The 12,625-nt window shown below is 50.0% G+C and overlaps 1 protein-coding gene across 3 annotated transcripts in view; it reads right to left on the bottom strand.

Annotated features, from left to right (window-relative positions):
* Positions 1-219: 219 nt before the first annotated feature.
* Positions 220-12,625, bottom strand: part of TTF2 (transcription termination factor 2) — a 39,499-nt gene continuing 27,093 nt past the window's right edge. The window contains exons 14-24 of one of the 3 annotated variants that reach the window (XM_077767309.1): positions 11,865-12,018; positions 11,510-11,601; positions 10,603-10,688; positions 9,621-9,748; positions 8,531-8,701; positions 7,120-7,178; positions 5,584-5,734; positions 4,838-4,920; positions 3,189-3,250; positions 2,824-2,898; positions 220-1,015 (exon numbers count right to left, since the gene is read on the bottom strand). In XM_077767309.1, the coding sequence (XP_077623435.1) occupies positions 789-1,015; positions 2,824-2,898; positions 3,189-3,250; positions 4,838-4,920; positions 5,584-5,734; positions 7,120-7,178; positions 8,531-8,701; positions 9,621-9,748; positions 10,603-10,688; positions 11,510-11,601; positions 11,865-12,018 (1,288 nt within the window). In that variant the 3' untranslated portion in view covers positions 220-788. Of the gene's footprint in view, positions 1,016-2,823; positions 2,899-3,188; positions 3,251-4,837; positions 4,921-5,583; positions 5,735-7,119; positions 7,179-8,530; positions 8,702-9,620; positions 9,749-10,602; positions 10,689-11,509; positions 11,602-11,864; positions 12,019-12,625 lie in introns of those variants that run through there. The other 2 variants (XM_077767320.1, XM_077767331.1) reach the window with 2 other exon arrangements.

Below are 12,625 nucleotides of genomic sequence, written 5' to 3'. Positions count from 1 at the left end.
TCCGCCTGTACTATAAAGAGGACACAGCATGTAGTAGGGGTGCCTGGGCAGCTCTGTCACTTAAGCGTCAGACTCTGGCTCAAGTCTTGATCTCATGGTTTGAGAGTTTGAGCTCTGCATCGGGCTCTGTGCTGACAGTGTAGAGCCACTTCAGATCCTCTGCCTCTCTCTCTCTGCCCCTCCCCTGCTCACGCTCGCTGTCTCAAAAATACACAAACATTAAAAAAAAAAGACATAGTCCATTTTATTTCACAAGTAGCACATATTATAGTGACAGAAAATAATGGAACACTGGAAACGACACTAAATACTGGATGGTGTGATGATACCAGACACCTGCTCACGTATGAGGCGGCTCCTTGGGCTCAGGCCTGGGAGGGAGAACTGGTTGGTGGGAGATAGCTGCAGGGGCGTGGCCGCAGGGTCCACTCTCTGCTCCACATGGAGACATGATAAAAGGAGCAGCCTCGCTGGCAGGAGGGAGGGGCAGATGGCGTGGAGCCGGCGTAGGAAAGCGCAGTGACACTGGTCCCCCGTGAGCGGACAGGAGAAAGGCAACAGATGGCTTTTTGGGCTTTTACTGAAGCTTTCGTACAACTCCCCTGGCGTCGTTTTCCAGAATTGTCGAACTCTAAGGCACTTTCTTTTTTCTGAAGTAGTTCATTGGTTTCTCTGTCACTCTTAAATAAGTCGATTGATTAACTTGACTGATTCACCAATTAGTTAACATGAAAAATTGAGGCTCCATTACACCTCCTTCCAGGAAGGGCCTCGGGCCAAGGGGGGGCTCAGAGGGTCACATGTAGGTCGCTCTCCCAGATCCTGACACAAACCAACAGCGCCACTACCCTAAGCCCTGTAAACAGGAAGTTAGATGCCAAAAAGGACTTTGAGGTCAGCCAACGTGAGCTTCTTGACGGATTTTCCAGATCCTGTGAGAACCTGTTTGGCCAAAGTTTTCTTTTTTTCTTGAAGCTGTAAGATCTTCTCTTCCACTGTTCCCTCACAAATAAACCTAAAAACACAGATAAGCAAATAATCAAACACCCAAAACTGTATATTTCACAACATATTCAAACTTCGACTTACGCTTTCGTTTTTAAGATTTCTTCCTTTAAGCTTTCTTAGGTTTAGTTAAAAACTCCATGTTTAGAAGATTCACACCATCTGGACTAAATATATGCCCATGTAAAATGATGCAGCTTAAATTATTTTTCGTTTCTTTCTGAAGCTAACTCAGGTGGCTGGAAAATCCCCGAATAAGCCAAAGGTATCCTCATGCAAAAACGTGTAGCGACCTAACTTTCACTGAAAAAGCTCAATCTTGATCAAGTTGGAAGGCCTTAAAGCTTATCAAATGTCTGCTAGGGGTACGTGTGCCGGTGTAAGTGCAGGGTCTTATTTCGTGGCTAATTCACACTGAACACGGGTTTTACACCCTGAAGAAATGCCACTGTTGTCACACACTCATTCGACACGCACTGATTAAGCATTTACAGTAGGCCATATGCTGTGCTAAGCGTAGGAATGGAGGGGTGTGTATCTTGAGCTGTCAAAGAGTACACAACAGACTGAAAATCAACACAAGGCGTCCGGAAAGTGCTAACAGAAGGATGCCCAGCGTGCGCCAAGAGTACAAGGAAGCATCTGCGGTGTTCAGGGAAGGCACCATTGAGGACTGAACTCGTGATGTGTGACCTGAGGCATGAGCAGGGGTTTGTTGAACGGAACGGGGGAGCCCGTCCTAGGGAACGGGAACGTGGTAAAATCATGGCTGAGTTTCAGAACAGGGCTGTGCCACAGGAAGAGCAGGCTGTCCAGTCTGGCCAGGGCGAAAGTCAAGAGGACTCCACCATGCTGGAGCACCATGAGACGGTGGGGACCACCTTGTGCGTGGCTTCGTGGGTCATACTAGGAAATTTAGATTTGCCAGAGGGAAGTGGCGGTGTGGAGGGAAAGGAAGGGGTGGCTATCGCAGACCTTTAGGAAATGAAATTAATGGACACGGTATGTGAAGAGTGCAGATAAAGGGAGGAAGAGTCTGTGGCCCCAGGACTGGATATGGAGACACTATTCACGAAGACAAGGAACTAGGAAGCATCAGGAGACCCGAGGTGGCGTCCCATCAGTCTGCGGCCTCCCGAGTGCCAGAACAGGTCAGAGTGCTCGCTACATAGAGAGCGCTCAGTGGGTGTAAGTTTTAGGAGCTGAATGAGCCAAACGCACGGGTGAGCAAGGAGGTGCACTCAGGTTCAGGTAGTTAGCACGGATCTGGGTCGCTAGGTCTGATGTGTCGGAGAGCCTGGGGATGACGACACAGACTGTGGACTCCGCGCAGTGGACGGCAGGATTAGTGGAGGGGCCTCCAGGGTGAGGAGAGAGCGAGCGGCATGGGGAATCCACTGACGGCCCGGACATGCCCACATACACCCGCATGTGAGAATTCTTTGGCATTACTTTTGCAAACAAGAATTTCGGGGATATTATTCTCAAGAACTCTTCCGTTCTTCTCCACATGTCTGAAAGCATGTCAACAGAGAAGTTAAAGGCAAAAACTCAATAAACAAAGGGTGGGGATGTGGCTGCCCTTCCTGGCCCTGATATGCAAGGACCTTCTTCTCTTGCAGGGACCACCCCCCAGGGAGCCCCATGTTGCTCGTGCTCTCCCCCAGGCAGGGAGTCCCAGGGAGGCCATGCCTCACGGTCGTCATGAGTCAAGGGATCACCAAACACCTTATGTTCTATGAAAGCACCACCCAAGAAAGACTTTCACAGAAGTAAAGCTTGCGAAGGGGGTCTAGGTCCCGGGAGGCCTCGACTTACTTGTGCACAACAACGTCTCTCTGCTGCCCCACTCGGTAAATTCGGTCACAAGCCTGGTCTTCGAGTGACGGATTCCTGTTGGAAGAGAGGCAAAGCTCAAAGGTGCTGATGCTGTGGGCTGGATGGGCCAGGGCCCTGGGCTGAGCCAGCCGCGGCTGCTTCTGGATGGTTCTGGAGCTAAGATGGTGATCGTGGTTCCAAAGGGTTGAAAAAAGCCCACAGTGAAGAACAAGGGACGGAGACCGGTGTAGCCTGCAGAGCCTAACACAGTTTCCATCGAGCCTAAAACGTTTACAGACAAAGTTTGCAAATCCTGTCCGAGGCTACACGGGCCTCAGGAAGGTTAGTGTCGGGTCTCTTCTCACCTGCGAACAAGCAGCTGGGGTCAGTCTGCTGACAGAAACCCCACAGCACCATCAGCTGACACCTGTACGCAACAGAGGGGACACGAGCGTTCAAGTTAGGTCACTAACTAGCTGGAGGGCCTCGCGAGCCACCTACCCTCAGCGTCAGATCACTACCTGGAAGCATGCGGGCGGCCTAATGATCTTGAACACCTTTTTCAACTTTCATATTCTGAGATTCAATGTTTGTTTATTTTTGAGAAAAAGAGAGAAAGAGAGAGAGAGAGCGAGCGAGCAAGCATGAGTGAGGTGGGGGGGGGGGCAGAGAGAAAGAGAGACACAGAATCAGAAGCAGCTCCAGGCTCTGAGCTGTCAGCACAAAGCCCGATGCAGGGGTTGAACTCACAGACCGTGAGATCATGACCTGAGCTGAAGTCAGATGCTTAACTGAGTGAGCCTCCCAGGCGCCCCTCATACAATGAGATTCAACTAAGGGAACTTAATTTCTTGTCTTCTTTATAGATTCTTACTATCAACTCCAAGCTAGTTTCTCATCTTACTTCTTTGAAATCTTGGACAAGATTCCTCCATTTCAGAACACAGCATGTATGTATGCATGTATGTACTCAAGATTTTATTCTTAGGGGCACTTGGGTGGTTAGGTCGGTTGGGGGTCTGACTCTTGATTTCAGCTCTGGTCACGATCTCAGAGTCAGGAGGGCAAGCCCTACATGGGGCTCTGTGCTAAGCATGGAGTCTGCTTAGGATTCTCTCTCTCTTTTCCTCAGCCCCTCTCCCTCACTTAATCTTGCTCTTTCTCTCTAAAATTAAAAAAAAAATTTTTTTAATAAATTTTATTTTTAGGTACTCTCCAACCCAATGCAGGGCTCAAACTCACAACTCTGAGATCAAGAGTCGCACACCCTACCAACTGGGCCAGGCGGGCACCCATTCCTCCCTCAAATGTACCAGGGAGCCCCAAATACGACCAAAACACTCTCTCCCAGGAAATGATAACAGGTTGCACTGTGTGCACCAACCCGGGCCACCTGGAGAATCAGACAAAGGCACAGCAATCCCTACTCGGCACAACTGGAAAACCCCAAACTGGGACTAATTATGACATTTTCCTCCTACCAACACACACACACTCGCCTCTCTCACATCTAGGAAATTTGCTGTACGCTCCCCATGTTGACGCTCCATGTGAGTCTAAATGGCCTTGTGCTAAGTGTTCTCCTAACAGTGTTAGAAAATCCCTTATCCTTTCGGAGTAAAGCTTCTGCTCCTTTTCCAGGGTTGAAATTTCCTTGGACGTCAACAAGCGTGCGTGAAGTACGGTATTCGGAGGAGGTGAGACTGAGTGAGATAGCTCTTAGCCCTGAGAAAAAGCCCTCTTCCCTGTTTCCATGGAAACAGACGTCAGATTAACAATAAAGCAACTGCTATCTGAAGGAGGCATTTGAAGGCTTGCCTGCTGGGGAATTCAGGGCCAGCAGCAGTCCCACGCCCTGTTTGGACCTGTACCTGTGCACACCCATGCAGCCACAGCATCCCCAGAATGCAGAAAAGAGCATCCTCAACACCGGGAGTCAGGCCCTGATGCCCCTCCGGCCCCCAGATCCCCATGCTGTGCTGCTGACCATGCAACAGAAGCCCAGAGTCATTACCAGTGCATATCCAGGAGGAAGAGGTGGTTTCCTCCAGTCAGATTCAGGCCAACACCTCCAGCCGAGAGGGAGATCAGCATAACCTTCAAAAGAAAGCACAGTATTCACTTAATGCGGATTTGGTCTCCTACTACAGCTCTCCCTCCGTCTCAGGTTCAAGCCCAAGATCCCTTCCTATCAGATTTCTGTCTGCTGGCAAAAAACGCCATGCCTCACCTTTAAGAAAACTCACTTCATTTTTTTTTTTTTTTTGCGAGTCAACCTCACAACACGAGGCACACACGTAACACGAGGCACACACACCTGCCCAAATACACTAATTCTACAGTGGGAGCACTGGGGCAGCTGGCTCCGCGGGCTTTCCATTAAGCAGGTTCTGTCCCTTCCCTGGGCTCCTCCTGCCCACCGGCTGGTGGACGTTCTCCACGTTCTTGCTGTCATTTCACTTCTCCCCACGCTCCCTCTCACCGAACCCCCGCCTCCCCTTCAAGGCCTGCCTCGTCCACAGAGACTCGCTTGGTCCAACCTGCTCTGCTCTTCCTCTTTTATGGCCCTCAAGTTTTTACTCCCTTTAAAGGATTTGCACACTTTGATACATGCCCCTGTAAATGACTCATAAATTAAAAGCATGTGGAGGGAGCAAGGCAGTGAATGTTTTTATAACCAAGCTGCTACGCTGGAATTCTCTCTGTGTAACTGGGATCAATCTGTTCTCGGCCACAGAGCTCTGATGGGCCAGCTCGTACCTGAGGGCCCTGGGAGCTGTTAAACGCCTCCACCAAGTCCATCCTCTGTTTGGGGCCAACGGAGCCGTCGATGGTGGCGTAGGTCAGGCCGCGCCTCCTCAGGTGCAAGGCGACCACGTGCAGCATGCCGGTCCACTGGGAGACAATGACGCTGCAAGAAAGCACACGACGAAACATCAGGCCCTGAGGAGGTGAGACGAAGTCATCTGCAGGTCCTTCCCGCCCGTTACGCCTAAGTCATCAAATGTGGACGAGGAAAGGCCTTCTGTTCTCTGTGGGGCAAATCTACACTTATACCCATCTGTATCTATCTCTGTATCTATCTATCTCTACCTCTCTATGTCTCTATCTCTATATCTATATACATCTCTTTATCTATACCTATCTCTCTGTATCTATCTATATCTAGCTCTACCTATCTGTATCTATCTCCATCTATTTCTATCTCTATCTCTATCTAGTTGTATCTATATCTATATTTTTTAGAGAAAGAGAATTGTAAGCAGGCTCCACACTTGGGGAGTGCCCAACATGGGGCTCGAACTCACGAACGGCAAAATCATGACCTGAGCGACCTGAAGTCGGCCGCTTAATCAACTGAGCCACCCAGGCACCCAAATTTGAAGTTTTTAAATCAAAATAGTCCATACATACAAATGCAGATCCATAACATACATGTAAGGATAACAAATAACAAATGGATCTATGCACCCAACTCAAGAACATCCCCAGAGCTCTGGGGCTCCCTGTGTGACCCACACTTCATCCCTGCCTTTTGTATCTGTTCCTCCCTTATTTTTCTAGAGATGCTTTTCTACCTTAAAAAAAATTTTTTTTTTAATATTTGTTTTTGAGAGAGAGCCCATGTGAGCGAGTGAGCACAAGTTGTGGACAGGCAGAGAGAGAGAGATGCAGAATCGGAAGCAGGCTCCAGGCTGACCGCACAAAGCCTGACACGGGGCTCAAACCCATGAACTGTGAAATCATGACCTGAGCCGAAGTTGGACACTTAACCGACTTGGCTGTCCAGGGCCCCAGCTTTTCTACCTTAAAAAAAAAAAGTTTTATTTATGTATTTCGAGAGAGAGTGAGAACGTGCACCCATGTGTGTGAGCAGGGAAAAGGCAGAAAGAGAAAGAGAGGAGGGAGGGGGGGATCCCAAGCAGGCTCTGCACTGTCAGTGCAGAGCCCAGTGTAAGGCTTGAGCCCACGAACCGTAAGATCATGACCTGAGTCAAAATCCAGAGTCAGATGCTTAATCGCCTGAGCTCCCAGACGCCCCTGGGCTTTTCTACTTTTAAACACTTTCCCAGATGCTTACCTTGCTCTGATCCTCTAGGGATTTCCTTCTCAATCAATGCCACAAATATGTAAACTAGAAATTGTAGAAGAAATCCTGCTATACCTTTGGTGCTTTCTTCTGAGGAGGATTTAAGGTCCCGGATTTGTAAAAAGCTAAGAGTTAGAACTAGCAGCAATAACAAGGTTTCCTGGGTAATTACAAATACTATTTGGACAACAAAGGAACACATTTACCTCTTTTGGGACCCCGCGTTCCCTCGGATTGCCTCCAATTCCACCAACAGAGATGAAATCTGGGAAAGGTTATTTAACATCCATCAGTTGCAGCAAATTTGCTATTTTGCATCACCCCTCACCTGAACAACTGAACTGATCTCTCCTCCTCTGGCCTCACCCCACTCTGGGCCACTGTCCTCTCTGCAGCCAGAGGGTTATTTCTAAGATGCCAGTGTGTCACCTTCCGCCTGTGGCTGAGGCTCGAGTCCAAGCCCTACCAGACCCTTGCTGCGCTGGCCTCAGCTTACGTCTCGAGCCTCATTGCTCAGGATGCCCTCCCCACACCGAAGCTCCTCCTCTGCTAAGCCAAGCTCTGTCTCATCTTTGCCCGCCCCGTCCCCTCTGCCTGGGGCTCCCAACTCGGGATCGAGGTCCAGTAACATTCCGCAGGAGTTCAGGCGTGTGCTGTCCAAGCCCCCTGCTCTGCGTGAGACCTGGAGTGGCCTGGAGCGCTGTCAGCGGGCTCCCACGAAGCTGCTTGGTGAGTAAGTACCACCCGAGTAGGAGACACGGTGCGCGGATTATGAGGACCCTGGGTTTTAACCCGAGAGTGAACCCTGAAGGTGCAAGGACATCAAGTCTGTCCATGTACGGAGTTCTTTTCTGTTTCCTCTCACTTCCTAGTGGTCAAGACCTCAGCAGATCTTTTCAAGATTTAATTAGAAGTAGTTCTTAAGTAACACCATTCCCTTGGCAATGACCTCAGTTCTAATTATATATATATTATTATTATTTTGAAGCCTTTGAAGAGAGGCCGAGTCTGGGCAAGGCAGCCTCAGGCAGCAGCGAGAGGGAGACGCTCTGCTCTTGGGAGTGCGGACACTGCGCCAGCCAACAGAGTGGCAGGACCTGGGTCACAGCACCCGTCACCCCCCTCCGCTGGAACACTTCTGCCTTAGAGGGCTTTCATGAGAACAGGACAAAAACGACTAACGGAGATAGAAGGCTATTTGGGAAATAACACTTGCGAGATGGATGCCTTTTCAGCGAGCCCAAGCAACTGGCGCTCAGGTTTACAGCCGTCCTAGGGTCAGCCTTTGTTGTTGTCCCTGAAAGCTTTCCGGAAACCAGCTGCTCGCTCGCATAGGCCCCGGCCCTGGCGGAGCCCTGAGAGGCAGCGGTCCCAGGCCCGGGACTGAAAACCTGCCTGGCTGGCCCAAGCCCCTCTCTGAAAGCCCCTCTATGTGATTGGTCTGGTTTTACTCATGAAATAGAGTCAGAATTTAAGACCGGAGGGGGAGCTCACCAGCTAAGACCTGACAGTCCAGCCCTGACATGCAAGACGTGTACGTGTGTGGACGGAACGTGCCGCTCTCACGCATGGACCTGTGCAAGGCCCCCCTAGCTTTTTCTACCAGAGCGGTGGTACCTTGCTGCTTGCCCTTGTGTCCTCAAAGAGCTCCGCCTTGAAACATTCACCATTCAGGGAGATGACGGGAGAGGGCTCCGTGTCACAGAGCTCAGACAGCGTCAGGGCACTGAGCTGCTCTTCCAGAGAGAGGACCAGGCCCTCGCTTTTCAGCTCTGCTGGGTCCAGGGCCTGAGAAGAACACAGGGGACAGGAAGCGGTGGAAGGGCAAGGCAGCAGGCCGTGTTACCTGCCAACGGAGTGCTGACCGTCTAACATTTCACACAGCAAACCGTCTTCTACTTCATCATCAGTAGCTCCTCAGAGAAGCCCCATTTAGAACACCATCTCGAGAGCGAGTTCACCAGATTAAAGATAAGTCAAGTGATGGCACTTCTCAGAGCTATGCCAGACCCATTCCACCGCCATTCTGCACTCCCAGCTGGCGCAGTAGTTAATTAAGCTGCTGTCATCCAAACACATCAGCACAGCTCCTCCGAAAGAATAACAGACTCATCCTAATTATGGCTGTGCCTCGATCAAATGTGAGGGCAACTTTCCCAGTCGTGTAAACATTCAAGTTTTCACAACTAGCCTTGAAAGCCCCAATACCGCCAGAAGGCAGAAAAGCCTAGCAGCAAAACGGGCTTTAAGACATCCGAAAATATCCAAGTGTTCATGAACGGTATTCACCAAATGACATTTCCCATTCTAAAATAAAGTCTGTTTACAAAAAGAAAACAATAAAAGCCGTTCTCCCGGGGCGCCTGGGCAGCTTGGTCGGTGAAGCGCCTGACTCTCGACTTTGGCCCAGGTCGTGATCTCACGCACGGTTTGGGAGTTCGAGCCCAGTGCCAGGCTCGGCGCGGATGGTGCGGAGCCTGCTCGGGCTGCTCTCTCCACCCCTCCAGTCTGTGTTGTCAAAATAAGTCAACTTAAAAAAACATTCTGTTCTCAATACTATGGGAATTCTCTCAAAACCAATAAAAACGAATAGGAAATGAAACAAACAAGACTTCTCCTTTCTGCCCCAAGAGACAGACGCGCCCCCGAAATGCCATCTGCCCTGGCCCTGCAGGGGGACCCCTCCCTGCAGGAAGGGCTCTCTTACCGATTTCAGCAGGGCGAGGTGACAGCAGCACTGGCGGAGCCGCAGCAGCTGGGTCAACAGCACGTGGGGGGTGCCAGGTCGTGCCACCGAAGACGTTCCGGGCCCGCTGCACCCAAACTCCTGGGCCACTTCCCCCGAGCAAATCGAACCACAGGAAACAGGGTGGGATTTAAAAGAGAGACATGGGGAGGAACCGCCGACCCATGGAGGCCGTTGTGAACTTCCCTGAGCTGAGATTCAAGAGCGTGGCTGTAACGGACTTCTCTACCGATGAAGCCGAATGAGACGCTGCATTTCTTTGCAGACCAGACCTACTTGCATTTGAATAAAGCAGATTGCAAAAATGACTGAAAAGAAGTTCACATAAGCAGGTCTGGTGCATGCAGACCGCCTTATGTGACTTTGGTTTGAGGCTCCTGTCTAAGGTCGAGTCTCTCAGATCAGGAACTCAGTGGGGCGCCAGGGCGGCTCAGTAGGTTAAGGGTCTGACTTCAGCTCAGGTCATGGCCTGGTGGTCCGTGGGTTCGAGCCCTGTAAAGGGCTCTGTGCTGACAGCTCGGAGCCAGGAGCCTATTTCGGATTCTGTGTCTCCCTCTTTCTCTATCCCTCCCCTGCTCACACACACACTCTCTCTCAAAAATAAAGAAACATTAAAAAAAATTTTTTTTAAATGCATAACATCCCATGAGGCACCTGGGTGGCTCAGTCAGTTAAGCGTGCAACTTCGCCTCAAGTCATGAACTCAGGGTTCATGGGTTCAAGCCCCACGTCAGGCTCTGTGCTGACAGCTCAGAGCCTGGAGCCTGTTTCAGATTCTCTGTCTCCCTCTCTGACTCTCCCTTGCTCATGCTGTCTCTCTCAGAAATAAATAAAACATTAAAAAAAACTCGGGGCGCCTGGGTNGTCACATATCTGTAATTTTACCAGCTCTAAATACACATGTTCATTTCCTGAGTGTGTTTTTGGGGGTCCCACTGCTTACCTTTACTGAATGGATTATCAGGGATTCTCCTGGCCTGGCTGCCTCCGCCTTCCTGCCCCGCTCTGAGGTAGGACTGAAGAGCTGACCTGCCTCAGATGGAAAGAGAAAATGTACACATAATGTTTCTAAGACCAAAGAGGTTTAGGATGGTCACCGCTTAACTGTTTGCAGTAGGGCCCGGAAAACTATACGGGGAGACTTGTTAAATGAGGCCGGGCTCATGGCAACCACTGGCCAAAGGTAATAAAAATTCATGATTTTAAAAGCCAAATCATTTCTTAAATGATCGACCAAGGTTAATAAACGTATTAATATTACAGAATGTTCTGTTTAGTGATAACTTACTAACTTACAACACATACATGTGAATAGTAATGTTAATTAGTATTAGTTCATGTTTCTTCATAAATACGATTATATTACATGAAGTTTACAAAGAGAAAAAACCATATTCACGCTGGAAGCGAGAGGTGCCAAGAGGCAGGGAGTGAATGTGGAATTTAGGGAAGGACAAATGCTGTAGAGGAAGTATAAATAGAGGACAAAAAGGATTACAGAGCAGACTGTTTGGTGAGTCACAGGTCAAAGGTCAAAGAGATGATCTTTCCCAGCCTGGCCCGGACAGAGGCCCACCCGGCCCGGGGGGACAGTGGCCACGCTGCAGGGTTTCCACGCAAGGAAGCCAACGAACAACACCTTCAGCGCGTGTGCGAGACCACGGGGAACCGGGGAGCCAGTGATGAGAGAAACAGGGAGATTTAAAAATGAAAAAGAAGGAACATAGATGTAGCGACAGTCGCCGATAACAGCATCAACGCAGTCTGAGGAAACCTGAGCCCTGCTGCGGTCCCCCACAAGGACAGGAACGACACAACCGCCAGCGGAGGTGCCTCCTCACTGCACACACCTGGATCTAGCCAGAAGGACACTGTAAACCTTCTCCTCCTCCTCAGAGAGCTTTAAACGGTGCACCTGAAATTCCCGCTGGGGCAGCACCACCTGGAGGAGGAAAACGCAGCCAGTGACGTCAGACAAGTGACCCGAGCGCTAGACAGGAAGTCCCCACAGTGGACACTGGAAACCGAGTCAAGGCCTGGCCAGCACTTCCCCCCGTCCCACAAACAGGACTGCTGGGGGGGCCCTCACGGGAAGAGGGGACACTCGGAGGCCCCCCCGAGCAGAGAAGATGGCTGTTCAAGCCACGGCAGGGACGCAGTCACCCCCCTGCCCCGGCCTTGCCCAGGGACACGTGAAAAGATTACCAAGGGCTTGCCGGTGGGGTCCAGCTGGTCTTTTGTTCTCCTGAGCAAAAGGCTCTTGGTTAAAATACTCAACCGTTCTCCTCCTTTCTTTGAACCGTTATCGACCTGGCTCTTCCACACTCGGAAATCATCAAATGGTGAGCAACGGAGAAATCTGTTGTGGGGGAAGAAGACAGTAGGCAAGAAGTACTGGAGGACAGTTCAAGGAGCAGATAAGGGCCCAAGGAAACATGGAAGATGAGAAACAAATCAGATTTTCTGTGACGTCTGTCATTCAATCATTTTTAACAGTGAATTTCAGAGCAAAACTCTGCCAGACATATCCAAAGCATCCACGTCAGTAATAAAACCACACTGTAACATGCGAATTTTCCCATTAGCACTGTCTGGCTCGCTACAAAACTTACAACCAACGGCTAGAACGGACTCTTAAAGCCTCAAAGGTCGACAAAGAAATTCCATATCCACTTGCAGGTGGACCTGAATAAAAGCAAGTACTTTAAAATCAGCATTCTTTTCTGCTTCGAATAAAAGAGCAGGCCCGACCCTAGGACATAGGCTTTAAAGCTGAAAAGGCCCAGAACATTCACTGGACTGAAGAAAGAAGGTTTTGTTTCCTCTCCTTTGAATCTGTTCTCTATTTTTCCATATAGAGGGCTGGAGGTCATCAACCTCCTGTACCTTCCAGTCCATCAACCGGTTGTTTTCTCATGGATATTAATTCTTTTGCCCTTTAAAGGTTGGCGGGCTTGCCATCCGCT

The sequence above is a fragment of the Crocuta crocuta genome, unplaced genomic scaffold, assembly GCF_008692635.1.
Source record: "Crocuta crocuta isolate KB4526 unplaced genomic scaffold, BGI_CrCroc_1.0 scaffold180, whole genome shotgun sequence".
NCBI classification, from domain to species: Eukaryota; Metazoa; Chordata; class Mammalia; order Carnivora; family Hyaenidae; genus Crocuta; species Crocuta crocuta.
The sequence above is the reverse complement of the archived record's forward strand: the minus strand, read 5'-3'. Positions and strand labels throughout refer to the sequence as shown.